We start from the raw sequence: 27,994 nt of genomic DNA on the forward strand, positions 1-27,994 counted from the left end.
CTCCCTGCCTTCCTTCTGAACAAGTAGCCTTCGACAAAACTAGCTGCTGACCAGGGACTTTGGACCAGGAGATTTGAAGGATCCCCAACAATACTTTGAATTCTTCCTCTGTAAACAATCCAATGGGTCTTAGGCTTGGTCCTCTCTGTGGCAGCAAACTTCCCTCTGGGCTGTCCTGCTTCAGGTGGGGGCTCCATGATGGAACAAGTCCTCTGTACGGAAGCAGATTCGGCTAAACCCTTCTCTCCGACATTGAGTTTTTCCTGTGAAGGGTTTGTTTGTTTTGAAGGGAGGAACATTCAAACCTGCGAGCCCCCACAACTGGCACTCTGAAGGGCCACAGCCCAGAGGTTCACTACCTCAATGTAAACTAGGCTTTACATTCTATGACCGGCGTTCGCTAGTGTCATGACAAGGCCTCTGCGACTTTAAGGTCAACATTTGTTTGACGGAACAATTTTTGTGCCATACGATGCTGAGCAGCCAATCCCACACTGCTGGAAATGACATAGCACGGTGAGGTGAGCGAGCTTAAGCAACTTGACACAAGCCCAAGGGCAACAAAATGAGCATCTAACCCTGATCTGAAACACCTTTGGTCTCATGAATTTTCTATCCTTCCTGGACCAAAGACAGTTAAAGAATATTTAACGACAAAAAAGGAACCTAGACTACCCACAATGAAGTAAAGCTTCTCTAAATGAATACTTAATGAACATATCACAAGAAACCCTAGGTACTAAGGAAAGAACAGCCAGAATCACAATAAATATCATTAACACCAACAAATTGACTAACGTTATTTTGTGTTTTGTGTCCTGGATTTGCAAAGGCCCAAAAAACTGGACTGCAAATTGTAAAGTTTTTTTAAGCATTATCTATGTCTGTCAGAAACATGTAAAAACATGCCTGTTGTTGACTTGGCAGCATTTGAAAGGTTGCACTGAAGTGCAATTTCATACATTCTTAAATATGGGAGGTTCCTGAAACTTATTTTTGAGATAGTTGAATTCAATCAACAAGACAGCAGTAGCCCTGAGGCGTCTCTGGAGTCTTAGAATATATCTGTACTACAAACCTATAGTGGTTCAATTGTTGTTCCTTTTCCACAAGAAGTTTGGGGAAGCAAGGAGTGTGTGTTCACCTAACCTGAAATGCCACATCCTCAACACCAAACTACAATTCCCAAAATTCTTGAGGGGGGGGGACCAGCTCTGGGAGTTCAACTGCTATGAAACAGATCTACATTTGTCTTGTAAACATGTTCTTGTAGACTTAACACAATTGCCTAATTTTACAATTTTATCTCATCTTTCCTGAATTCCCACACCACAAAATTAGTCTCAGAAACTTCTCGTTCTACTAGAAACCAAGCTTTACAGTAATAAAAAAAGCCTCATCCATTACTGTGACCATAAACATCCTTTAGAATAAGGTTAAACTCTTCTACAAATTTGGGCAGTAATGAACACTGTCATTGGAGAGCTCACATAGCCTAGTTAGTGAATCATTTCAGAATCTTTTTCTCCACCATCCTTCTTTACACTCTTCTGTCTGACTGTCTATCTCTCTTTCTCTCAGCGATGTTCGACTGACTTGTCTGACATTATCCTTGTTTTCTGCACCAGCTACTACAACACTGGTGATCTTTACAGGTGTATGTTTGGCAACAGCAGTCAAATGTTCCAAGAAACAATCTTGAACTGCAGGGAACAGACTCTTTCTATTGCTATTAACAATGTATTTGCAAGGATAGCTCTTGAACCAGTTGCATGAACCAGATTTGGGCTCAAATGCTAACTATGGGGTAGCTCCTTTTACTGATCAAAAATAGACAAGTATTTGCTATGAAGAGTTTGACTAAGACTGTGGTTAGAACTGACAACTAGAACTCCATGCGTTTGCTCTGATTTGGCCAGCAGTATAAAGTAATTACATACTGTGTGTTTTATTAAATAGGTATTGGAAAGGGAAAGTGTTGCTGGGGGCCATCCAAGATCACTTAGTAGCTCTCTAAGAGCTGATCCACGCGGCCACTGCCACAACACGCAGTTGCCGGTGTTTGTCAGTTTAATGACAACAAGGTCTCTCATGACCTTTAAGGTCAACATTTATAATTGACATAACCAGCTCGGCGCCACATGAGGCTAAGAAGCCAATCAGATGCTGCTGAAGATGTGATGCATTGAGCATTGTTCGTGTAAAGTGCCGTCAAGTCGCAGCCGACTTATGGTGACCCCGTAGGGTTTTCAAGGTCTTACAATAACCTAAAGGACGTTTTCCCAAGTAAATCGGTTTTGCCCGGTGAGGCCCAGCTGCCGTATCAGTAACTCCCCCCCGCCCCCCTGACAGCAGGTTTTCATGTGACCTTGGCTGTTGATCATCAAGGGTATGAACACTTTTATCATGTGACCGCAATGCCCATCAACGAGATGCAATAGGATCAATGTACAACTACCGGCTAAGCACCACTTCGGCTAGTCATGAGAACTTGACCCTAAAGAGCGACATTTTTGGACTATTTGGGATGAACGACAGTGCTCTAGATGCTCTCTGCTTCCTGTCCTGTTCTCTCCACCTCAGTAGAGCTTTTCACAGTGTCTTCCTAAGCTTGCTTTCAGGCAACATGCAAGGCATTTTCACAGCGAAGATGATCACCCTGCCTTTTGGGGGACTTTCACATCCCCAGAACTGCTTCCATATGCTTTAGAGAGGGTTTAAAAACCACCAGCACCACTTATCATTGCAAACATTCAGGAACCAATGTAGCTCTGACCCCCTTCACACACACACACACACACACAGCATTTCACAAAGCAAATTCTTCAAAGGTGCTTTCACTGAAACGACCTGTGCAAAACTGCAAATCTTAATACCTCCTTTTAAAAAAATCAAAATGGTTCAATTCTCTTAAAGCATTTGGTGGGGTCTCCCCTTACAACTGCTAATTGCCAGGAACCCCCCTCCTGCTTTTTAAAAGGAAGCAGAAATTCTGAAGGCTGGCAGCTGTATAAGACAGCATTGACAAGCCACTTGGTATTGTACCTTTCTGATGGAACACAATTCCCCTGCTGAAACACACTGACTAGAGAGAACATCTCCACACATGGACATTCCTAGAGTGGTATCTTTCACACCCTGTTCTCAGCCTGGCTCATGCTCAGCCACTCTTCAAAACTGCCACCGTTTGTAACCTCCTTCAACCCGCTTTTGGAATGTCCACTTCAGAGAAACACCACTCTTGCTGACCGGCGCTTTGTCCTTTACTCCGGAGGCCACAGTACAAGTTAGGTAGTGCATACCCCACACTCCTCCCCCAAGCACGGTTTCAGGTTTTATGAAAAAAAGAATGTACCAAATTCTGTTGATTCTGCTCTAGACAGAGAGTGCTCCCTGCTAGCCTCTAAGCCAGCCACGGCCCCACTCCCAGGGAGGGGAAAAGCCCTTTAGAATATACCAAACTCCTACAATGTGCAGTGCTTCCTACCCCCTCGCGGGATGGGAACAGGTTGGGGAGGGGGCACTGGCTAAATTTGGTGATTTTCACTGTCGCAGGGGACTGCAAGTCCAGAAGGAGAATATATCTCTTTTTTCGTAGCTGTTGTTCTCAGTTGTTGGGGTTTTTTTTGTCATTTTGTTTTCTTTTGTTTTTGCATATAACATTAAATATCGTCGCTTACAGTAACACATGCAAATACATGCTGGCTTGGAAAATGCAGATTCTAAATAGTTTTAGCTCGGCGGTGCTAATCCCTTCTGCTTTTGCCTCGTCTGTCCCAGCACTGTTGTTTTGAAAAATAACTTGTCCCAAACTTTGCTGCTGCTCCGGGAGAAGCTTATGGGGAGATGAGCTATCATTCCCCACAGTTGCCGACAAATGTTTGGATCCTGCTGTTTTATATATATATATAGAGAGAGAGAGAGAGATTTTTTTTTCCTGCTGAAAAATAGGTTTAATTTTTTTTCCTGGCATTTCGTTTTATTGATTGAGTCTTTTTTTGTTTCTTTCCCTTTTTTGTTTTGTTTAAACGATCAGATCAAAACGCTATCCCATCCCAGCTCTGGGTGGAAACAGGAAAAAAAATCACAGTGAAAGCACCCGCATGGGGGGAGGGGGGAGTGCTCCATTGTCATTTTCTGTGTGCGAAGAAAGGGGGAGGGAAGCCAGAACAAAATAGAAGAAAAAGGAGAAAAAGAGAGAGAGGTGAAGGAAGAAGGCTGGCTCTCTAAGCTCTCTCCTTTAGACCCAGTTCAAGGCTGGAATCTCCTGCTCCCCAATCCTATCCTGGCTCTATGCCTGCCCTTGGCTCCTTCTTCAGTAGGAACTTGATTGTTCTTGGAATATCTACATCATAGGAAAGTCATTGTGTTTTTTTTTTTATCATGCATCCAGGCAGAAGGAACGCTTGACCTTATTGCTGTGATTTGATGGAAGATCCATGCACGAAAAGAACAATTCCAAGAAAAGACAGAAGGCTCAAGGCAGATGGGTGGGTGGCCTTCCCAAGGGAGATCATGGAGGGTCCATGTTTTCAAAGAACCAGAATCGCTCAGTAAGTAGAAAGGGGGGGGGGGAATACAGAAAGAGAGACAAAGAGAGATCAATGTATGTCTACCATGGCTTTGATAGATGGAGAGGTATTTTTGTAGGGACAAGTAGGGAGGAAAACATATCAGATGGGTCAGAGAGACAGATGGATTGAACACAGATGTAAACATATAGACAGGTGGAGGGACATGGGAAGGAAGGAAGGAAGGAGGAAGGAAGGAAGGAAGGAAGGAAGGAAGGAAGGAAGGAAGGAAGGAAGGAAGGAAGGAAGGAAGGAAGGAAGGAGAGTGAAATCACTAAGCTCTATGGCTCATTACAGTCCTGAGTAAGATGATGAAAAGGGAGGGAGCACTGAACAAAGAGAGAAAAGCGCAAAGCCAGGGCCAGAGAAATATCGTGCAGTCCGGTGAAGCTGAAGAGGGAGAAGTGCAGGCGACACAGAAGGAGAGCTTTAGGCCTCTTCCTGCAGAGTCCCTCTCCCACTGACCTCCACCTCTTCCTCCTTTTTCCGGAGTATTTGGATTTTCAGAGCAAATCAGCCCTCCCTGCCCCCAATAAGCTCTTGAGCCCCACTCCTGACCCACAGCCACAGGGACAGGCAGCTTCAGGCCTCAGGATTCTCATGGACACTCCAGAAAGTGCAAACTTTAGTGCAACATCACCTGTGAGATGCCTCCTGCTGTGTCTTTGTTCCAATGCATTTGGCTGCTTTTGTTTTCTTTTTTTTTCTCTTTGCTTTTGTTTTTGGCATTACCTTATTTTTTTCTTTTTCTTCTTCTTTGCTTTTTTTAAAAAAAGAAACAAACATACAAGCTAACTCCAAGCATCCCTGGTGTGTCTCTAGAGGATGGAAGGGATGGGCGAGCAGGGACGTCGGACGGAACCGGGCGAGCCGAAGGGAGTGGGCGCCGGAGACAGGCGCAGTCCAGCAATGCTGTTCAGGCTGTGGGACTTCTCATAGCCTGCAGGGAGCGCTGTGAGGAAGGAGAAAGAAACAGAGAGAAGTGAAAGGAGGTGGGGGAAGGCAATGGGTCAAATGTTAAGCACCAAAAGGCACCCCCCAGGCACTGGGATGCAGGTCCCTTACTCTACCACCATGCTAGGTTGTCAGAAGAAAGAGTTCATATCTCTGCTGTGCTTTGTATGAATTTGCCTGGCATTGAATTGGACTCTAGGCCCACCTAGACTTCAACTATCTGCCCTGATTGTTGATGGCTCTCTGGGAGCTTTGGTAGAGGCCTTTCCCAGCCCTGCTGCCTTGTCGAACCAAGGACTTTGTTTTTTCCCCTTGAGCTCTGGCTGCTCCCTGGTGACACTGTTGTAGATACAGTTGCCATCCAAGAGCTAACACAAGAACATAAGAGAAGTCATGTTGGACCAGGCCAATGGCCCATCCAGTCCAACACTCTGTGTCACACAGTGGTCATAAAAACCAAGTGCCATCAAGAGGTCCACCAGTGGGGCTAGAATTGGGAATGGGGCAAGGTGTTGGGCAGTGCTGGTCATGTAGCTGGAAGTAAGGGTTTCACCATAGAGCTTTGGGGATTACTACAGCATGGGGTAATGTAGACTTCTGGTTGTGCAGAGAGAAACACCACTCCCCCCCCCCCCGCCCTTCCCTTTTGCTTCACTGCTGCATGGAGTAGCAGAGGAAGACAGAGCCAGAAAGCAGTATTGCAGCTGCCAGGGCACTCAATGAAATTGCTGAGCAGTTGGGTTAAAACGGATAAAAGGAAGTACTTTTTCACCCAAAGAATGATTAACACATGGAATTCACTGCCACAGGAAGTGGTGGTGGCTAGAAGCATAGATGGCTTCAAAAGAGGATTGGATAAACATATGGAGCAGAGGTTCATCAGTGGTTATTCGCCACAGCGTATTGTTGGAACTCTGTCTGGGGCAGTGATGCTCTGTATTTCTGGTGCTTGGGGCGGGGGGGGGGGCAACAGTGGAAGGGCTTCTTGTGTCCTGGCCCCACTGGTGGACCTCCTGATGACACTTGGGGTTTTTTGGCCACTGTGTGACTGAGTGTTGTACTGGATGGGCCACTGGCCTGATCCAACATGGCATCTCTTATGTTTTTAGGGCTATAAAAGTCATGTGACACAAGGGGTCAGCAGGTTCCATTTGAATGTCAAGCTGATTCTGCTCTGGCTCTCCCTTTTAAATAACTTTCCCCCCATGCACAGGCCATGAGATCTTAGACTGCTCGGGTCTGCATCCTGAGGTAAACTCTGGGCTATGGGTATGGTGTTTGGCTTCTAACCAAAGATGCCATCCAGCTCAGGGGAATTAGTGCCTTGCTGAACCCTCTTGTGACCTGCCTACCCATCAACCCACCAGCTTTTGGTCTCATTTTTGATTAGGATAATTGATTTTGATGCTTTTTAACCACAGAGATCCAGGAATTTGGGGGGAACACAGCCTGGCCTGTTTCCACCCAAGGCAAGCAACTTGATGTTTCCTACATTTAATACTAGTAAACATCAAATATGTACAATATGTTTACTAGAGAGCCAGTTTTGTGGAGTGGTTTAGAGCAATGGACTCTGATCTGGAGAACCGGGTTTGATTCCCCACTCCTCTACATGCAGCAGCTGGTGTGGCCTTGAGTCAGTCACAAGTTCTTTCAGAGCTGTTGTCTCAAGAGCAGCTCTCAAAAGAACTCTCTCAGCACCACCTACCTCACAGGGTGTCTGTTGTGGGGAAGGGAAGGATATTGTAAATCCCTCTGAGACTCCAAGTGAAGGGCAGGGTATAAATCCAATCTCTTTACATTCTTCTACATTCCCCCCTCTCAAAGACATCAGGGTGACATATATGATTCTCCCAACCTTTATCCCTACAACAACCCTGTAAGGTACGTTAGGCTTGATATGATTAGGGATTTGCCTGTATTTATTCACATGTCTGCCCATCTCATGCCAAATGAGCAATGTGGGTATTTTATGTTTCATATTTCTTTTTAAAATATATATTTTATTAACTTTTCTATGTGTTAAATTTACAAAATAAAATGTTACATATTATTAAGTCACATGATATTATTAAAGTATTTGATGAATACATATTATATTACAAAACTTTGATTTAAACTATTATAGATGGTTTACCATAAATGTAATATTTTTATTATTTGTGGAGTTTCAGATTGTAGATTTAAATATTCTAAGATTGGAAACCATATTGCTACAAGATCTGATTGACCATCTGGATTAATTATTGGTTTCATCATGTCATTAAGTTTAGCCATTACACATATTTTCCAAAAAAAGCAGGCTCAGGGCAGCTCACAACAGTCAAGACTAAAACACTAAATAAACATTGGAGTTTTGACAATTGATAATAGCAATTAAATCATTTAAAACAATTTAGAGCAGTTTTTGTGCTAGTATTAATTTCAATTTCAGTATATTCAGCAATGTTGGGCATCCTCTTGTACTATAATTCAGCTGAAGGCAAGCCGAAATAAGTACTGTTTGATAGGACTTGTGGAACTGAGCAAGGTCCCACAAGGCCCTTACTTCTTCTGGAAGTTGGTTCCACCAGTAGGGGGCTGCAATTGAGAAGGCTCTCTCTCTCTCTAGTAGACTTCAGTCTTGCCTCCCTTGGCCCGGGGATCAATAATAAGTTCTTTGTCCCAGATCGAAGTACCCTCTGGGGAACATGTGGGGAGAGATGGTCCCTAAAGTAGACAGGTCCTCAGCCACATAAGACTTTAAAGGTAATAACCAGCACCTTGTAGCGAATCTGGAATACTATTGGCAGCCAGTGCAGTTCCCGCAGCCTTGGCTGTATGTGCTCCCATATAGAGAGACCCAATAACAGCCTGGCCGCCACATTTTGCACCAACTGCAGTTTCCGGGTACGAGACAAGGGCAGCCCCATGTAGAGGGCATTGCAGTAGTCCAGTCTCGAGGTGACTGTCACATGGGTCACAGTTGCCAGGTCACTACGCTCAAGGAAGGGGACCAACTGTCTTACCCGCCTAAGATGGAAGAAGGCGGATTTAGCAGTGGCTCTATATAAGAGTAATGTTATTATTTTTGGGGTTACTGTTTTAGTTTTTATTTCCAATCTTAAATTTAGAAGTAATAATTCAAGAGATAAATTTATTCTTTGTCCAGTTATATTTTGAATTTCTTTTAATACTTCCCCCCACAAAAAGATTGAATTTTTGGACCTTCTATCCAACAATGTATATAGGTTTTGAGGGTTTTTTTCACAGTTTCTCCAGCAACATAGTTGTACATTTTTATTTATATCTGATAAACTTTGAGGAGTTAAATATCAGAAAGTCATTATTTTAAAGGACTGTAAATGTAAAGATATTGTAGAATTATTATGTTCTATATTATTCCATATCCTATCCCAAATTTCAGCAGTGAGGTTTTTACTTTTTTGCCACTTTGTCTGATATGAAATATTTTTGTCGTTTGCTGTATTATCTAATATTTGATATACTCGTGATATATTCCTGTGTTTATTTTCATCCACAGATTGGAGTAATATTTCAAATTGTGTTAATTATTGCTTCATTATATGAGATTAACTGATTTGTATACATAAGTGTTGCATTTTGGTAAATATTGGTACCAAGATACTGGTGAATGTTTCACATTTCTGACTGCCCAAGCAAGCAAAAGAATGACAGAAGGGCGAAAGAGTAGCATCCACAGCCTTCTCTTTCCTACTATCTTCAGGCTGCAGATCGACAAGATGGACTGGTGGTGGTGGGGAACAGGAACAAAGAACTGTCTGCTTGTTTTCCTATCTCCTGTGGGCAGCAATGGCGATGGAGCAAGAGAGCAGTCAGGCAATCAAGCAGAGAGTGGGCACTACTGCTGTTCCTATTCCTTCTCTGTAGCAGCACTCCTCCTCACTTGGGTCAGCAAACAAACACTTCAAGGAGGAGCAGCCACTCTGGGCTCATTGGCAGAACATCTGCATGGCATGCAGAAAGTCCCAGATCCAATCCCCAGCATTTCCAATTAGATAGGAGATGATGTAAAAGATCTCTGCCTGAGACCATGGAGAGCCACAGCCAGCCAGAGGAGACAAAACTGATAGACCAAGGCCCTGACCCAAGCATCAGGTAACTTCATGGCATGCATTAATGTGAGGAGGGTCTGCAATGGGCCAATGGTGGGCCCTCCTGGCACCTTGGCCGCCGCCTGTTCCCACATCTTTTGAAAGGGCAAACATTACAGCCCTCTGGCATCTTAATTAGTGGCCCAATCTGAGCACCCATATCAGCCCCATTAAAACAGGAGTCTGCTGGCACTTAACGAAGTCCATTCCATCACAAGCTCCCATGAGTCACAGTAGCTGCTGACATGAGCTCTGATTCACGGAAGCTTAACACTGGAATAAAAATCCGTTAGTCTTTAAAGTGCCACTCCTGTTTTATTTTGCTACCACAGACTGGCAGGGCTGTCCCTCTGGGAATTACACAACCCACCAGAGCCTAAGCTCTGGCTAACTGGAACTGAACTCAATGGATGGCTTTGGCAAGCAGCTATTTCTCCCCCATCTATAAAGTGGAGATAATGATGATAATAATAATAATAATAATAATAATAATAATAATAATAATAATAATAATAATAATAATAATAATACTGACGTACCTTACAACTGTATGTAAGAATTAGCAAGGTTTTTGCTATGTATTTCATTTTTTTAAAGCACATGATAAATTCTCCAGGTTTTGGAAGACAGTGGAAAGAAGAGCATATTTGAACGTGCCTCTACATTTAAAAAACCAGAACAGCATAGCCAAGGCAACCTCTCTGTGCCAATGGCAACTGAACACTCTTTCTTTGGAGTTGTTCCTTCCCAATGGAACCTCTGGATGTCAATAAAGACCTCCTCCCCACTCACATCTCCCTCCGCCCTTCCCTTTCCCAGATATATGCTCCATAAAGCCGTGCAAAGAAAAACACACATGTCATGCTTGCATGCCTCCTATGTCAGGTCAAGGGCAGCATGGGACCTGTGCTTAATGTGAAAGTAGAACGAGCACTCGTGTGGGTATGTCACACATCAAATACGAGAGGCAAGTGGTGTGCTGACGGTGCCTCAGATGGTGACACACATGACATGTATGGGTGAGATGTCATTAGTACTTGTGGTGTGGTCACAGACTTCAGGGAGGGATTGTGGCTCAATGGTAGAGTCTCTGCCTGGCACGCAGGTTGTGTATGTTTTCAGAACCAGTTACAGATGAAACGTGTGTGTTCAAATCACACATCATGAGAGATATTGATATAGATGGTGCATTGTGCTCCGAGACAACGGAAGCCAAGGTTGCAGATGAAGGATTGTGTGTAACCAGTATGTTGTATGACACAGCATTAAGTGAAGCTAACCCATGTAGTAAGGCTGCACAAATTATGGTGAATACACCACTGTGCATTGCATGTACAATCTAGGTGGAACTGGTGGTCCAAATGCACATCATAGGTGCTGGTAGCTTGCCAGCCACTTTGAGGCCCATTGATTAGGAGAAAAAGTGGGATATAAATATTTTAAATAAATGAACATTGAGCTAGGAATGCAGTTTTGGAGAAATCTCTAGTACAACATGGTGCATGTGCTTGTTATTTTAAATGCTTTTTAATGTATGAAATGGTTTAATGCTCGTGGTCTCAGGGACCCTGATTGGCTGGAAAGGCAGCATAGAATTATATGTGTGTCACATCCAGGGCTTTTTTAGAGCAGGAACTCACGGACACAGTTCCAACTGGCTTGGTGTAAGGGGTGTGGCCTAATATGCAAACAGCCCTGTGTGAAACAATGGTGACACCATGGGGTGTGGTCTAATATGCAAATGAGTTCCTGCTGGTCACATCAAATAAACACACTGAGTATTTCTAGAGCATATATGCTGCATAAAACTGACACCCACACACAGAGGAAGTATCTTCCTGCATACACTAGCATGCTCCAACATGGACACATATGCCATACTAACACACGATGCCATGCTACAAGTTATGCACATAGATAACATTCACCACATGTGCTTTGCACCTAGCATGCATTTGTTAATCACTAGCACATGTTACCGAATGTTTGCAGAACGCCAACACAAGAGCAATCTGCTTTCCCATCAGACGATCACGTTAAACCTTTTGCAAGGAAAGGCCCAGTTTCTCAACCCTCAGAAGGTTATCACCACCTCATCTCTCAGACAAACCTGTTCAATGAATAACATCCAGGTAGAAGAGCTGCTCCACCCAGAAGCAGTCACATCTTGGCATTATGTCATGGATCCCTGCACAAACAGCTACCCTTCTTTTAGCTCTCAGGTCTGAGCAAGGCGGAGAAACTTGGCCTTCATGCACAGAGCACAAAGTCCTCCATTCCCATCTCTCTGGCAGTTCCCATCCCAGGACCAAAGACAACAAACAACACACTGAGATTGGATTAAAAGCACTAAGCAGGGCTGACCTGCCTCCGGGGGGCGCTGGAGTTCACATGCCCAGCCAGTCTCAGGCGGTAATCAGAGCTGGGGACAGAGAAAGACACGGAGACTGCATCACACTGCGCTAGAAAAGCTAAGCAGGGCAGCTTGTGCAAGCGGCAAAGGGCACCACCGTTCCCCTCCGTTGTGTGCATGAGGAATATGATCCCCCTCCCCCACTGTAATAAGTACATGTTGCCTTCTTTTGCACACAAGAGGAGGGGAAAAGGAAAACAGCTCGTGCAAAATGCACATTCCCCATTCTGCCAGGTGCTCTTTCTAATTGCGCAAACATCTTCTTGCACCTTGTTCCATTAGCACACGGGGAAACTTGCACCATCTAAGGATTGTGCCACACAAGATGGGAATTTCCTACACAGAAGTCACTTGTGTGAAATAAAACTGAAAAGAGATGAGGTGCTCTTCCATTTGCATGTGCAAGTCGTCTGAATCACGTGCAACCAGGTTGCACATTTGCCCTATTGCCATATGCAGAAACAGGCTTACTTGCACACAGGCAACCATGTACAAATGCAGGTGTCCCAACAGCACCGCATTTGTCACATTTCCTCTCATTTACTCATCAGGTTTTGCATGTGCAGATGGAAGCGCTTGATGCTCATTGAGCTTCTCTGGCATGCAGCAGCATTGGAACACCTCACCAGGCACCCAGTTTCGCACTTACCTCATTTGCACACAGTTGCATGCACACAGACACACACACACCATTTTTTTGTGTGGCCAGAGCAAGATGAACCTTTATCTCCTCTGCACTTACAAGAGACTTTACACATGCAGAGAACTGAGGTGCAGAGGCCCCATTTTCATAATCTGGACAATTTGCACAGGGGAAATAGGTAGTGGTACTCATGACTCCCCCCCCCCCAAAGGGAAAATTAGAACGCACAAACGGGCAGAGGAATGTACCCACAATATTTCCACGGGTGACTGTTTCACCCCAGCCTAATTGGATGCTATTTAAATTAGGGTACACAGTGGTGGGAGTAAGAGAAGGTGTAGCCAGTCCTAAGAAACCTATAAGGCAGGAATGTAAATAGTCTTTCACCTGGTCACCTCTGGTGAATGAAAATTCTATCCAGGTGACTACACAGGAAAGCTTTAATGAAGTTGATTTGTTTCTTTTAAGCCACGAAGGAGTAATGGGCTTGTTAGAACAAAAAAGCTAGAGCAAAAATAACAGGGGCTAGTAGCTTGTGTTGACTTATTTGCAAGGCTGCTTTAAAGGTTTCTTCCCAAGGTTCTCCTCCCACCAGAACCCCCACGATACACATAATGTACAAGAAATTGATACATGCATCAGATTCTGGGGTAGGACAATGGAGATGTCGGGCCCACTGAAAGGCAAACAGTTGGGGCTGCCTAGGAAAAATGAAGATGTACCCCAAAAGGTGCATAGTAAAAGAAGACCAGGAGGTGTGCATTGGGTTACGTACCTGGCTCACGCGGTCGGGGCGTTACGAGAATACAGGGTGGACCCTACAAGACGTATGAAATGGGGCATTAATTGGAATCAAATATTGGTGCAGCCCATCTTTGAGGAGAACACGGGAGGGAAGCCCAAACTGGAGAGGCCTTTGTGGAGCTCCAGTATCCCAGTCTTTGGTGCTAACCCCCCCCCCCAATCTTTCAAGCACTCTAACCCCGCCCCCCCTTGCTTTCATCCTATTTTCTAAAACAAATCAGTCCTGCCCTCCCCACCAGTGGACCTTATTTCGTCATCTCTCAGGTGCTCCAATCTTAGTTCCTCCAATTATGCCTGTTTCCAGTTCTATCTTCTTCATTTTTGCAAACAGTCTCTCCTCCTCTTTGGAGTGCGGTAGTGGTCCTCCCACCAACACCAAAATACATGGTGTCACCTATGAGCATTCTCACAACTGGAGCCACAGAGGGCCCCCCCTCGTGTTCCCTTCCTTCGACGGGTGCAATATTTGCCCTGAAAATGAAAACAGAGAATATGAAATAAAGCCACGAGCACATGGGACACAAGGAAGTGTTGTGAGGGGGATTGCATGTGCCTACAAGTATGAAAGGTGAGGAGAAGAGTTCACATGAAAGGAAGCCCCTCCTCCCCAAAAAAGGCAGACAGGATCTGGAGTGTTTTGGACAGCATGTACTGTAGGAGGCAGCTGGAGAGGTGGCTGGAGGGAGGTGCTGCTTTAACCCCTTAGTTCAGGGGCGTCAAACATGCAGCCTGGGGCCCAAATCAGGCCCCCAAGCAGCTGGCTGTCATCTGCTTCCTTCTCCCTCTCTCTTGCTTCCTTCTTGCTTTGCCAGGCCTGCTCAGTTGCACAGGAGCTACAGAGAAAAGCCTCTACGTTCTCCACTGGCTGAGGCTCCTCCCTTGGGCAGGAAGGGTGGGAGGCAGAGCTTGCTTTGCCAGGCTCTCTCAATTGCACAGCAGAGCTACTGAGCCAAGCCTCTCTTCTTTCTGTTATTTATTTATTTATTTGGGACTTATATCCCGCCCTTCCCACGAGTGGCTCAGGGCGGCTACCAACAGTTTATCAAGCATAAAATTAAACAATTTTAGGTATAAGCAATTAAATAATTAAACAGATAAAACCTTAAAAACCAGTACGTTTCAATTTCATAAAACAGTAAAACCTTAAAATCAATAACACTTCAATTTCATATCAACAGATGGCTAGCCAGTTACATGAAGTCTTCATCCCAGCTAGGTGTAGGCTAGCCGGAAGAGGGTCGTCTTACAGGCCCTGCGGAACTGAACCAGGTCCCGCAGGGCCCTCACCTCTTCCGGTTGGCTGAGGCTCCCTCTCTTCCTGGTCCCCTGGGGAGGGAGGGAAAGATAAACAGGTTGCTTACCTGTAACTTATGATCTTCGAGTGGTCATCTGTGCAGTCACACACATGGGTTTTCCCGCTGGAACGAACCCGACCTCGGAGAATTCAAAGCTAGCCTTAGGCGTTATTTTTGGCGCGCACTTCCTCCCGCTCTGGGGAGCAGGCATCCACTGCGCATGCCTGGAGCGAGGGGAAGGTGCTCCACCCACCAGTTTCTTTCTAGCCGCTGTTCCGTACAATAGAGTCTATGAGATGTGAAATCGTAGAAACAGCAGCGGGGACGGATGGGTGGGCGTGTGTGACTGCACAGATGACCACTCGAAGATCATAAGTTACAGGTAAGCAACCTGTTTATCTTCTTCGTGGTCTCTGTGCAGTCCCACACATGGGTGACTGATAAGCTAACTTGCACGGAGGTGGGTGCTGTTTCTGAAAGAGAAATTTCAGAGGTTAGATTATATATAACAGAGCGGTAAGGTACTCCCGCTTACCTTATGAGAGCATGGCGGCTCAGTTGAAGATGGAGCGGAGTACGGCTTGCCCGAAGGAAGAGTCTCGCCTTGCATGAATGTCCATGGCATAATGCGTGGCGAAAGTGGACGACGAAGACCATACTGCTGCTGCACAGATGTCTTCAATGGGTATGCCCCTCGCAAAGGCGGAGGATGTGGCTAGTGCCCTAGTAGAGTGTCCCTTTAGGGGCTTTGGAACTGGCTGTTTAGCTAACTTGTAACAAAGTGATATAGCCTCCACCAGCCATTTAGACAGTCTCTGTATAGAGAGTTTCTGCCCCTTCTTGTGGGTTCCGTAGGAAACGAACAATGCCGGGTCCTTGCGAAATGCAGCAGTCCTGTCCAAGTAGAAGGCAAGGGCTCGACGCACATCGAGGTTATGGAGAGACTTCTGTCCCGAATCCGAGGGGTGTTGAAAGAAAGATGGCAGGGTTGTTACACTTTGAAGGTGGAAGGGTGACACCACTTTGGGTAAGAAATTTGGGTCCAGCCTCAGAACCACTCTGTCATGATGGAAGACAGTGTATGGCGGATCTGATCGAAAAGCGCAGATGTCACTGGCCCTTTTAGCTGAGGTGAGTGCCACTAGCAGGGCTGTTTTCCACGATAACAGGTGCAAAGGGATAGACGCCATCGGTTCGAAAGGGGGCTTCATCAATTGACTGAGTGCTACAGACAAACTCCATGCAGGGTAAAGTTGCCTTGTCGGAGGTTTAAGGTGAAGGATTCCCTTCAAGAAGGATTTTGTAACAGGGTGTGCGAACACTGTATGGCCCTCTATGCTCTGGTGGAAAGCAGAGATGGCTGCTAGCTGTACCTTAAGTGAGGAGTAAGTAAGACCAGATTCCGAGAGAGAGACGGTGTAAGTAAGGATCTGCGAGATAGAGGAGGACGCAGGGTGGAAGTTATTACGCATTGCATATTGGGTAAAGCGTTTCCATTTAGCTGTGTAGGATTTCCTAGTAGAGGGTTTCCTGGCGTTTAGAAGGATATGTCTGACGTCGTCAGGAAAATCTAAAAACTGATCCTCCAAGCTGTTAATTTGAGAACTGACGGGTTGTGGTGCAGGACCCTGCCCTTCTGTTGTGACAGAAGATCCCGTACCTGCGGGAAGCAGTGGTAGGTATTGTCCGATAGGAGAAGCAGAGTGGTGAACCACGCCTGGCGTGGCCACCAAGGTGTGACCAGTATACAGTTCGTGTGGTCCAACTGCAACTTCTGAATTGCCCTTGTTATGAGCGGAATCGGTGGGAAAAGGAAATGAAGTGGACCGTTCCACATTTGTAGGAACGCATCCCCTGGTGACAGGGAGGAGGGAGGGCCTCTCATGTAGAAAATGTCGCATTGAGCGTTGTCCGGGGACGCAAAGACATCTATGGCTGGGGCACCAAACATAGTGAAGACAGGGAGGAGGTACTTCCTCTTGATTGACCATTCGTGATCGTTTACTGTCATCCTGCTCAGAGTATCTGCCTGAGTATTCTGCACCCCTGGTAGGTGCACTGCAGTCAGATGGATTTTGTGAGCGATACTCCAGTGCCACAATCGTAGAGCCATCTTGCAGAGACGGGAGGATGCGGTCCCTCCTTGTCGATTGATATAGAACACAGTCGCCACATTGTCCGATGTTATTTGTATGTGGCGACCGTGCAGAGAGGGCAGGAAGGATTTCAGTGCCCTGTGAACAGCAAGAAGCTCGAGACAGTTGATATGCAGGAGCTTTTCGTTCGCTGTCCACTGCCCCTGGACCGTCAGAGAGTCGAGGTGGGCTCCCCACCCCCATCTCGACGCATCTGTAGTGACAACAGTTGAAGGTGATTGTTTCAGGAAGGGCATTCCTTGTAGGAGGTTGTGCTGACTTGTCCACCACCGCAGGGACGGTAGAATGCGGTTGGGAACTGAGAGTAACGTCCGTTGTGACTGTTTCTGTGGGTAAAAGGTTCTGACAAACCATAGCTGTAGAGGCCGCATGTGAAGCCGGGCATGTGAGAGAACCGCGGTTGTTGCTGCCATTAGACCTAGCATGCGCTGGAACACGAAGGCTGTTTGTGTCGGATGGGAGATTATCGTGTTGGCCAGGGTTTGGATATTCGCAACTCTGTCTATAGGTAAGTAGGCCTTGTGGTCTGTGGTGGATAGATATGCCCCGATGAATTGTATTGTCTGCGAGGGAGAGAGTTGAGACTTTTGATGATTGACCTGCAACCCTAGAGTAGCGAGGAGGTGAAGGGTTATTTGAATGTGATCTCTGAGCTGTTTTTCGGAACTTCCCACCATCAACCAATCGTCTATATAGGGGTAAAGAGTTATGCCCCGTTGACGGAGGAACGCTGCTACCACTGCCATACATTTTGTGAAGACCCTTGGAGCGGTTGAAAGGCCGAAAGGAAGTGCCCGGAATTGGTAATGGGCATTCCCTATGGCGAATCTCAGGAATCTTCTGTGGCAGCTGTTGATGGTAATATGGAAGTACGCGTCTTGAAGATCTATCAGCGCCATCCATGCGTCCTTGGGAATGAGTGGCAGTGTGGACTGTAGGGTAATCATGCGGAATTTTGTGGGGCGTATGTACTTGTTCAGTCTGCGTAAGTCCAGGATTGGGCGCTGGCCCCCGTCTCTCTTCGGTACCAGAAAGTACCGAGAGTAAAACCCCGTGCAATGGTATTGAGGGGGGATTGGCTCTATGGCCTGTTTGGCCAGAAGGATGTTGATCTCGTCTTGTAGAACCTGTGGGGGGGGGGGGTTGCCAGGAAGTGTGAGCTCTGTGGTTGGGAAGTGAACTCTATGAAGTAACCTTTCTTTATAATTTGCAGTACCCAGGAGTCCGTTGTTATGGACTGTCACGTCGGTAGGAAGGGAAGGAGTCTGGGAGTGGAGGGGGCGAAGTCAAAGAGACTGCTTGTTTGGGGGAGTGGTCTTTTTAGAAGGTTGCGGTCTTTGGCGTTGCTGGAAGGGTTGCTTTGCAGGAGGTGCCCTCCTTCTCCAGTAATCAGATTGCTTGGGAGATCTAGTGCGCTTATAAGAGGGGGTTCTCCAAGGTCTCTGTCTGTTGCCTTGAGGTTGCTGTTGGGTTACCCCCAGTCGCTTCGCTCTTTTCCTGCTGTCATCCACGGTGGTAAGGATGTCATCCGTGGTGGCATTAAATAGACCCTGCCCATCAAATGGTAGATCTTCTATTTTATACTTAATGTCCTGTTGTAAGGTGGACGAGCGAAGCCAGGCGTGTCTCCTAAGGGCTATTGCGGTCGCCATTGATCTGGATGTGCAACCGACTGAGTGGCGGACAGTATTAACTTGTTGCTTGCTAAGGCGATTAAGCTCCCTTAGCAACTTGGTGGCCTGTCGTTGTGATGTTTCAGGTAGCGATGGCACTAGAGTAGTGAGTTGTGCTGCAATGTTGTGTGCATATGCCGCAAAGTGGGCCATGTAGTTATTGATCTTTGCTGATGCTGTAGAGATTGAATAAAGCTTTCTCCCTAGTGTATCCAATTTACGCCCCTCTTTCTCTGGTGGTACAGGGTGGCGTGTTTGTTTAGTTTTTGATGACGAATGTACAATCATAGAGTTAGGTGCTGGATGGTTGTATAAAAATTTGGACTCCGGAGCATGTATCTTGTACAGTGACTCAACCCGTTTGGACGTTGGTGGTATAGAGGCTGGCTTATCCCAAGCCTCCTTCAGTGCCTCTAGATGGACCGGAAGCATGGGCAATGAAGAGCTAGCAGGTAGGTCTGCGTTGATCAAATCGTGGACGACGTCGGTAACTCTAGGAAGGTCAGTGGTCAGCTTGATGTTCAAGGCTGTGGCCATGTCGGTTATGAGGTCCAGATAGGACTTGGCTCCTTCTGAGGGAGAGAGATCTGCAGGCTTGACTATGTCGGAAGCTGGTGAGGCCGGTTGAGATAAGGAGTGTGAAGAGTCTGAAGCCTCAAGGTCCGACTCGTCTTCATCCCGTGGGTCCTGTGGATTAGGTGTAAAGGGTTCCGATAGCAAGGGTGCTTTGGTTTGCTGGTCGGTTTGCTTAGATGTTGACGGTGTAGGAGAGACTGGGACCCGACGGCGAGGCGATACTGTCTGTGCGGAATGACGAGAGGGCTGCTGTTGGTACCGTGGTGGACTTTGCTGGTGTTGGTACCGTGCTGAATCCTGTGGCTGGTACCGTGGTGGGCTTTGCTGGTGTTGGTACCGTGCTGAATCTGAATCCTGTGGTTGGTACCGTGGTGGACTTTGCTGGTGTTGGTACCGTGCTGAATCCTGTGGCTGGTACCGGCTTAAGTCCTTTTGCTGCTGATGTTGGTACCTGGTCGAGTCGTGTCATTGATACCGGTCATGGTACCGGTCGTGGTGCCGTTCTCGATGTCCCACATCCTGGTACCATGGGTCACGGTGCCTACGGGTGCGGTAAGATTCTACAGAAGGAGATCTCAACGGAGTATAGCGCAGGTAGGAGGATCGGGACGGAGAGCGTGATCTGCTATGGTACCGACTCCCTTCGTCTCTACTGGAGGATCGATCACGGTATCGCGTGCTCTTCTCCCTGTATGGGGATGCCTGATACCGATGCTTCAGTCTGTCTCTGTTTATAGGGGACGCAATATGTTTGTCCCTAGAGAGTGATCTTCCGTGACGCCTATCGGGTGCATGGTCTCGACGGCGTGGGGAGTCAAGGTAAAGAGGAGACACCATAGCGTCCTTGTAGGTACGCGGAACAGTCACGTCCCGGAAGGAATCGAGGTCGAGCTGTTGTTGAAGTGGCTGAGATGGCTGAGTTGGTTCCTTCGCCAAAAGGTCCTCCGGTAGGAATTCCTGTATCGATGGTGATCGAGAGCGAATCCGTATAACCTCGGATTCGATGGTCAGGACTGGAGGTGGCGGCGGAGCCGTGAGCACTCGGAGTGAGGAGACCGCCATGGCGGCTTTCGCGTCCGAAGCCCCTTGATGCGGCGAAGAAGATTTCTCTTTTCCCGTCGATTCACCATGTTTATTGGAATCGTGGTGCTTCTTCACGTGCTTTGAGGGCTTAAGCTTCCTGGGAACCACAGCCACAGAAGCTGCCTGGGCCGTACCGACCCTCTGAGGTGTGAGGGAAGGTGGAGACTTCCGCGGTTCGGAAACTTGAGACATAGCCGGGCGCAAAGATGTCGTCAGTAAGTAACTGTTGAGTCTAGCGGCGCGGTTCTTTCTAGCTTGTTTGCCAAACTGGGCACAATGAGTGCAATTGTCCGTTCTGTGATCTTCACCCAGGCAAATTAAGCAGAACGAGTGGCCGTCTGAAGAGGGAATCTTAATCCCGCAACGGGTGCACTTTTTAAAGGTAATTTTAACTTCTTTTCCTTCCATACGCCCGGGGGGAAGGGGGGGGGGAAGGAAGAAGGGAGAAGAGATAAAGGGGAAGAAATATATATATATATATTTTTTTTTACTATACCAGACAGGCGAAGTAAGGTAGAAGAAAAAGTGAGGAAAAACGGTGAGTGGTAGCGGTGAAAAGACGGCTGAGGAGGCTAGTTGAGAAGAGACGCAACGAGGAAGGACTATCCCGGGCGGCGGTCGGAAAGAAACTGGTGGGTGGAGCGCCTTCCCCTCGCTTCAGGCATGCGCAGTGGATGCCTGCTCCCCAGAGCGGGAGGAAGTGCGCGCCAAAAATAACGCCTAAGGCTAGCTTTGAATTCTCCGAGGTCGGGTTCGTTCCAGCGGGAAAACCCATGTGTGGGACTGCACAGAGACCACGAAGAAGATCCAGAGCTTCCTTTGCCCAGTTCCCTGGATCCCACAGGAGAAATACAAAGAAAGCACCTTCAAAACCAAGGAGTGCTAATGTTTTAAGTATGTTTTATTTTAAGTTAAAAAAAATTGTGTTTGTCTGTGTCCTTTATAAAGTTTACAACTCTGCTACCTAAACTTAAACAGGTACACACATGTACCTGTCCCAACATAGCCCGACCCAACAAGGTCTCATTCATGTCAGATCTGGCCTTCATAAGACATGTGTTTGACACCCCTGCCTTAGTTTTTCCTAACTGAAATACTACTGCATTCCTATCTCAGGGACAAACCTTGGTTTGTTTGCAATCAGAATGAGCCAGGAAGTTCTCAGGTTCTCTTCCTTCGCAAGCAACCTGGGGGCTGAAGAATTTCCAGTGTGCAACAAACAAAAGTTTGCATGACAGCAATTGCATACTGCATTCTGGTCTGGCAAACTGGGATTCTAAACTAGGATTAAACTATGCTTTGAGGATCCTAATTTGCAAACAAAAGAACAAACCACAGCTTGCCATTTTGCTCAGTTTGGATACTGCAATGAACTGCAGTCAACACTCCCTCTAAGGTGTGGAGTCTTGTGAGCAAAAATTCTACTTTGGGAGCTTCTGGCATTAACGTTACGAGCTTCTGAATAAATTAGCTTGCTCTGGGGTCATTTTTCCTCAGCTAAGACAAAAATGTGTGAGCCAGAGGCTAAAAAATTGTGAGCTAGCTCACACTAATTCAGCTTAGAGGGAACACGCATTGCAGTTACATTCCAAAATGGGACGTTTTCAATGTCTGCCCTGAGGAGAGAAAGGAGAGCATGAGCCAGAGGACTTCTCAGCTTGTGTCTAAAAACAAACTGAGACTCAGCTGAATACCGCCAAAGGTTGTGATCCTGTGCATATTGCTAGTCACTAAGCAGTGGTTTTAAAACCATAGGCCTAGATCATTTTGTGGGTTACTGAGTCCCATGTGCTGGGTCAATGACCTCTTGGAGCCACCATTTTGCAAAAAGATGCTGCAAGAGAGCCAGGACACCGTCTCCTGCTCCTTGTCACATGTATGCTAAGAGGAGCAGCAGGATGGCAAGATGAAATCACTCCGTGGCTCAGAGAATTCCTCCCACGACTCTGGCATCAGGGCTCATTTGTCACTAGCACAAATCTCCTGCCACTGAGCTTGTGTTTCCTGCCCCTGCCTTTCTTGGTCTTAACCATGACCCCCTAAGGTCATCACACTGGTTCCCCCTCTGCCAGTCACATGACTCTGATGCCACACAGCCTGGCGGTTCCTGAGTTCAGAAAGACCACTGAATTAATGTGTAGGATTGTGCTTTGCACCTAAAAACACATGACTGCCTTACTGACATTAATCTTTTTTTGCCTTTGCTTCTTTCATCCTCTCCGACCTCTTCCCTTGCTTTGTTCTCTCTCTCACCTAAATTTAGATTTTAAGAGTTGGATCACATGGATTTGTTCTGTAGCACCTCTGGGACTCTTGCATTGGGGAAGCCACCTCGATCTGGAGGGCGATGCTACCATGAGCAAAACAAATCCACAGGACCCGATACGAAGTTCCTTGGGGGCAGTTATTGTGAGAACATTACAGACATACAGTTCTCTCCTTTAATAGACATAACAGTTCTCTCCTTGAATTATTTACAAACAAGCGCACACACCCTGAGAAGATGACTGAGGGCTAAACTTAGAAAAGGACCAACCTGCTCCCCCCACAGTACTTGTCTATTCTCAGTTTGGGCCTAACTCACTCCTGAATCCTTGGAATGAATACCACAACTGGCTACCAAAGGAAAAGCAGCGTGCAGTTGACCGGCTCTGTCACAATCCTGTCAATACTTAAAAGCTGCCATAAAGCAAACTAAAGAGAATGCACTAAGACACCACAGAAGGGGAGGAGGAGGAGGAAGAGATCAGGCAACATACCCGCACTGTATTGTGTGTGCTTTCTTAAAAGAATAATGCACACTTATTATGAGATATAATATAATCTATGAGATATAGACAGGCTTTGGTCTGTCTATATTAAGCACAAGGCTTTTTTTGTAGCAGGAACTCCTTTGCATATTAGGCTACACACCCCTAATGTAGCCAATCCTCCTGGAGCTTACAGTAGGCCCTGTACAGAGAGCCCTGTAAGCTCTTGGAGGATTGGCTACATCAGGGGTGTGTGGCCTAATATGCAAAGGAGTTCCTGCTACAAAAAAAGTCCTGGTTTTGGGAGAGGATTCCTGCCCCCCCCCCAAACCCAATCTCACCACCACAATGGAATCTGTAGACTCAGCTCCCTTCCATCACAGCTGACATTGGCAAACGACCATCTTTCCTCCCAATATTCAGCAATGTTAAATTTTTAAAAAAGCACCCTTGTTTGCTGGTTAATAATATAAAAAAATTGCACTGTGGAAGGGCAGGGCAGAAGATAAATTCCAAAACCTGAATGAATTATTCAGGAACTAAAAGACTTAAAAGAGGAACTAAAAGTGTTCCCAACCCTGGAACACTGACTCCACTACACTTCTGCTATATCAATTGAAAACAAATCAGCCAGTATCATAATGCCCCTGTATAAATCGATGGTGCGGTCTCATTTGGAGTACTGTGTGCAGTTCTGGTCGCCGCACCTCAAAAAGGATATTATAGCATTGGAGAAAGTCCAGAGAAGGGCAACTAGAATGATTAAAGGGCTGGAGCACTTTCCCTATGAAGAAAGGTTGAAACGCTTGGGACTCTTTAGCTTGGAGAAACGTCGACTGCGGGGCGACATGATAGAGGTTTACAAGATAATGCATGGGATGGAGAAAGTAGAGAAAGAAGTACTTTTCTCCCTTTCTCACAATACAAGAACTCGTGGGCATTCGATGAAATTGCTGAGCAGACAGGTTAAAATGGATAAAAGGAAGTACTTCTTCACCCAAAGGGTGATTAACATGTGGAATTCACTGCCACAGGAGGTGGTGGCGGCCACAAGTATAGCCACCTTCAAGAAGGGTTTAGATAAAAATATGGAGCACAGGTCCATCAGTGGCTATTAGCCACAATGTATGTGTGTATATAAAATTTTTTGCCACTGTGTGACACAGAGTGTTGGACTGGATGGGCCGTTGGCCTGATCCAACATGGCTTCTCTTATGTTCTTATCAACTAGGGAAATGTATGAGTTGCCAGAAGAATTTCAGATCCTCCAATGGTCCCTATTTAACAGGGCCTTCTCCTGGTTGTTGTTGTCACTCATAAACCACTCTCCTATTTTGCCTTTTGTGTACATCTTGCTATAATCCCCTTAGCATGATCTCCAGCTCCTCAAGGGTCATCTCCTCTCCACCCCCAGCTTCTCTGGAAAGTACATTCCTAGACAGGTAGGATGTGGTAGTGGATGCATCTCATTTCTAGCATACATGCATAGAAGGGCATAAATATTATGGCACCCTGCAGTGCACAAACAAACCTTTTCAGGCAGCTGCCTGGGTTGCTTCAGAACTGTTGGCAACATATTGCAGGATAATCATGGTTTTTATCATATCTTTAAAGCAAAAGAGTAAGCACTATACTGGCTTTTAAAGCAGTGGAGGGCAGGCGGTTGCAGGGTACGTGAATGCCTCATACAACAGGCAGGATAGAGCCTTAAGCGGTGTATAACACAGAGTATGCTAGCAGCAATCAGTGTCTCGAGAATAGGGACAATACAGTCATGCCCCTATTTACATCTATGAAATGTTAGAAGGGATGGCCTTTTCATAACACAGTGCTAGTCTCACAATGTGTCTAAAATGGCTGCTACTCTAAAGAGTCCATTCCTTCCTCGGTGTTTCCAAGAATCTTTTCCCGCCACACAATAGCCCATTGAGCACTTTGGTTCCTTCCTGTTACTCATCTGGCATTGCCAACTAAGCGGGCAACCTTAGAACCAAACTACACAAAATGCATGACACAAGAATCCCTGATCTCACTTACAGTCACATGTAAGACCATGGAACGAATGTTCCCAAGTGCTCTGGTGCCCAATTCTGCTTGGCAGCACCATGTATGAGAGCAGGGGCTTCAGCCTTCCTTCTTAAGCCATTTTCCCAAGCTGAAATGGCCATGAGAGGCCCTCGTTTGCTCCATTGTGGGGTTCCATGAATTGCTGTCTCTAACCTTTAGTTCCCAGATCTTATGTGTGAGCCTCTCTGACGCTGGTCACATGTATTGTGTAATCTGGCTCTTAGCTGCTGTGCAGGACAACTCCCAAATTTTGTCAGCAGGGCAAGCGAAGAGTTAGTAATGGAGGCTGGGGGAGGAAGGGATGTAGGGAGCCTACTCACCATTCCGGGCATCCTACTCATGCTTCCAGGGGGCTGCGTTGGCATTGTAGTCATGCAGGTACCAGGAGGTGGCAGAGGATTCTGATGCTCGCTGCGGCAGGTGGCGGGCGCCTATGGGGCCCAGGATTTGGTGTGCAGCAGGAGGGAGGAAAAGGGAGGGACAGGGTAGGAGCAATGGATGGAGATGAACAGGGGGTAGGGGGTGGGAGAAACAGACAGAGGTGGTGTGAGGAGGTGGCACAGAAGATGGACATGTGATGACAGAGAGGAAGGCATGGCCATGAACATCCACCCACCCGCCTCTCAAGATGAACCACGAATGAAACTCATGATTCCTGACTCCCAGGCTCACCGGTTGGATACACTCAGCTGCTCCCCAGAGATCTCAGGAGTCCTATCTTCCACTTACCTTACTCTATGTCCTTACTCATCCCCACATATACAGACTCCCACAAATCCTAATCCCAAACTCCCATCTCCCAAGACATCCAGGTATTCTTGTCTCCGTTCTACCATAATCCATTCACACTCATAGAATACCTGGATCCTGCCTTTGTTGGATGGGAAGCTCATATGGATAACCAGATTTTTAATTTTTTTTTTTTACATTTTTTTGGGGAAAACCCCCAACAAACCAAGCTATAGTTGTTTTGTATGTGTACTGTTCCTTAAGCATTGGTCCACAAAGGGATTGTTTTTGTTGAATTTGGGATGCTTGTCCTGTCTGGATTAGTTTCTGATGGACCAACATGGTTGATCATATTTTTGGTGTTCATGGGAGATCAGGGCTTTTTTTGTAGCAGGAACTCCTTTGCATATTAGGCCACACACACCCTGAAGTCGCCAATCCTCCTGGAGCTCACAATAGGCCCTGTACTAAAAGCCCTGTAAGCTCTTGGAGGATGGGCTACATCAGGGGTGTGTGGCCTAATATGCAAAGGAGTTCCTGCTACAAAAAGAGCCCTCTGTGAGATGCCTTGTTCCAATTAATGTGAATGTCTAGTGGGGTCATTCAAGGCTAAGCGCCATCCTCCGAGCCTTTAACGTTCAACTTAGAGTGGGTCATGCAGCCATTTTGTCTCTAATGTGTTGTTATTTTTTGCCATCAAGTCACAGCTGACTTATGGTGATCCCATAGGGTTTTCAAGGCAAGGGATGTTCAGAGGTGGTTTGCCACTACCAGCCTCCTTGTCACAACCCTGGTATTCCTTGGAGGTCTCTCATCCAAATACTAGCCAGGGCCAACCCAGTTTAGCTCCTGCAATCTGTAGAGATCAGGATAACCTGAGCTAATCCAGGTGTGGGTCCATATAAATGCATTGCCCATGAGAAGGACAGGTTTCTTACCTGTAACTGATGATCTTCGAGTGGTCATCTGTGCAGTCACACATATGGGTTCATCCACCAGGATCGAGCCCATCTCGGAGAATTCAAAGCAATCCTAAAGCGTTATTTTTGGCACGCCTTTCCCCTCGTCCCGGGGAGGGGGCAGCGACTGCGCATGCCCAGACGAGGGGGAGGCGCCCAACCCACTCAGTTTCTTCCCGCCGCCGGGTAGGTGTATAAAATGCAATGATGTGAAGGTCCAGCAGCGGGGAAGGCTGGGTGGGTATGTGTGACTGCACAGATGACCACTCGAAGATCATCAGTTACAGGTAAGAAACCTGTCAATCTTCATCGTGGTCTCTGTGCAGTCCCACATATGGGTGACTGGCAAGCTACCTTGCAGGAGGCGGGTGCTGGATCTGTAAAGAAGGTCTGCAAGTTAGAGTAGAATAAGTAGAATAAATTTGTACTCACAATAGGTCGCAGATGACTTCAGTTGAAGATTGATCTCAGCACAGCCTGCCCAAAGGATGTGTCACGCCGGGCACGAACGTCGAGAGCGTAGTGCGAGGCGAAGGTAGATGGGGACGACCAGACCGCAGCAGCGCAAATGTCCTCCATCAGAACGCCCTTACAGAAGGCTGTTGAGGTTGCGACCGCTCTGGTAGAGTGAGCTCGCAAGTGCTCAGGTATGGGCTGCTTAGCCAGTTCGTAGCATAAAGATATGGTGGAGGTAATCCACTTGGAGAATCTTTGAGTAGAGATTCTAGCACCCTGATTGTGGGTAGCATAAGAGACAAAAAGTCTATTGTCCTGTCGAAACTGTTTAGTTCTGTCGATGTAGAAGGCCAGAGCTCTACGTACGTCTAGGTGATGCAGGGTGCGTTGGGCCGTGTCTGTAGGGTTTTGAAAGAACGCAGGTAGGACGGAAGGTTTCCCTAGATGGAAAGGCGATACCACCTTAGGTAAGAAAGCGGGATCAGGACGCAGCACCACCTTGTTATGGTGGAAAATAGTGTACGGAGGGTCCGCCCTGAAAGCGCAGATGTCGCTGGCTCGTTTGCCAGTAGTAATGGCTATTAGAAGGGCAGTCTTCCACGTCAGAAGGTTTCCTAGCGTTGAGGATGATATGACGGACTTCTGGTGTGAAGGTTAGGAATTGATTCTCCATGCTGTAAGGCGGAGGAGAGTAGGGTTGTGATGAAGAACCCTGCCCTTCTGCTGAGAGAGAAGGTCCTGAGCTTGCGG

General features: G+C 46.7%; 1 protein-coding gene across 3 annotated transcripts in view; it reads right to left on the reverse strand.

Annotated features, from left to right (window-relative positions):
* Positions 1-4,840: 4,840 nt before the first annotated feature.
* The window catches only part of LOC132584833 (potassium voltage-gated channel subfamily C member 1-like), an 82,611-nt gene continuing 59,457 nt past the window's right edge, over positions 4,841-27,994 (reverse strand). Inside the window, exons 4-6 of one of the 3 annotated variants that reach the window (XR_009556264.1) lie at positions 13,472-13,514; positions 12,005-12,062; positions 5,394-5,523 (exon numbers count right to left, since the gene is read on the reverse strand). Coding sequence is in view for 2 of the 3 variants with exons in the window: in XM_060256772.1 (XP_060112755.1) it covers positions 5,390-5,523 (134 nt within the window). In the remaining variant the exon portion in view is untranslated. Of the gene's footprint in view, positions 5,524-12,004; positions 12,063-13,471; positions 13,515-27,994 lie in introns of all 3 variants that reach the window. The other 2 variants (XM_060256773.1, XM_060256772.1) reach the window with 2 other exon arrangements.

This window comes from Heteronotia binoei, chromosome 15, assembly GCF_032191835.1.
Source record: "Heteronotia binoei isolate CCM8104 ecotype False Entrance Well chromosome 15, APGP_CSIRO_Hbin_v1, whole genome shotgun sequence".
NCBI lineage: Eukaryota > Metazoa > Chordata > Lepidosauria > Squamata > Gekkonidae > Heteronotia > Heteronotia binoei.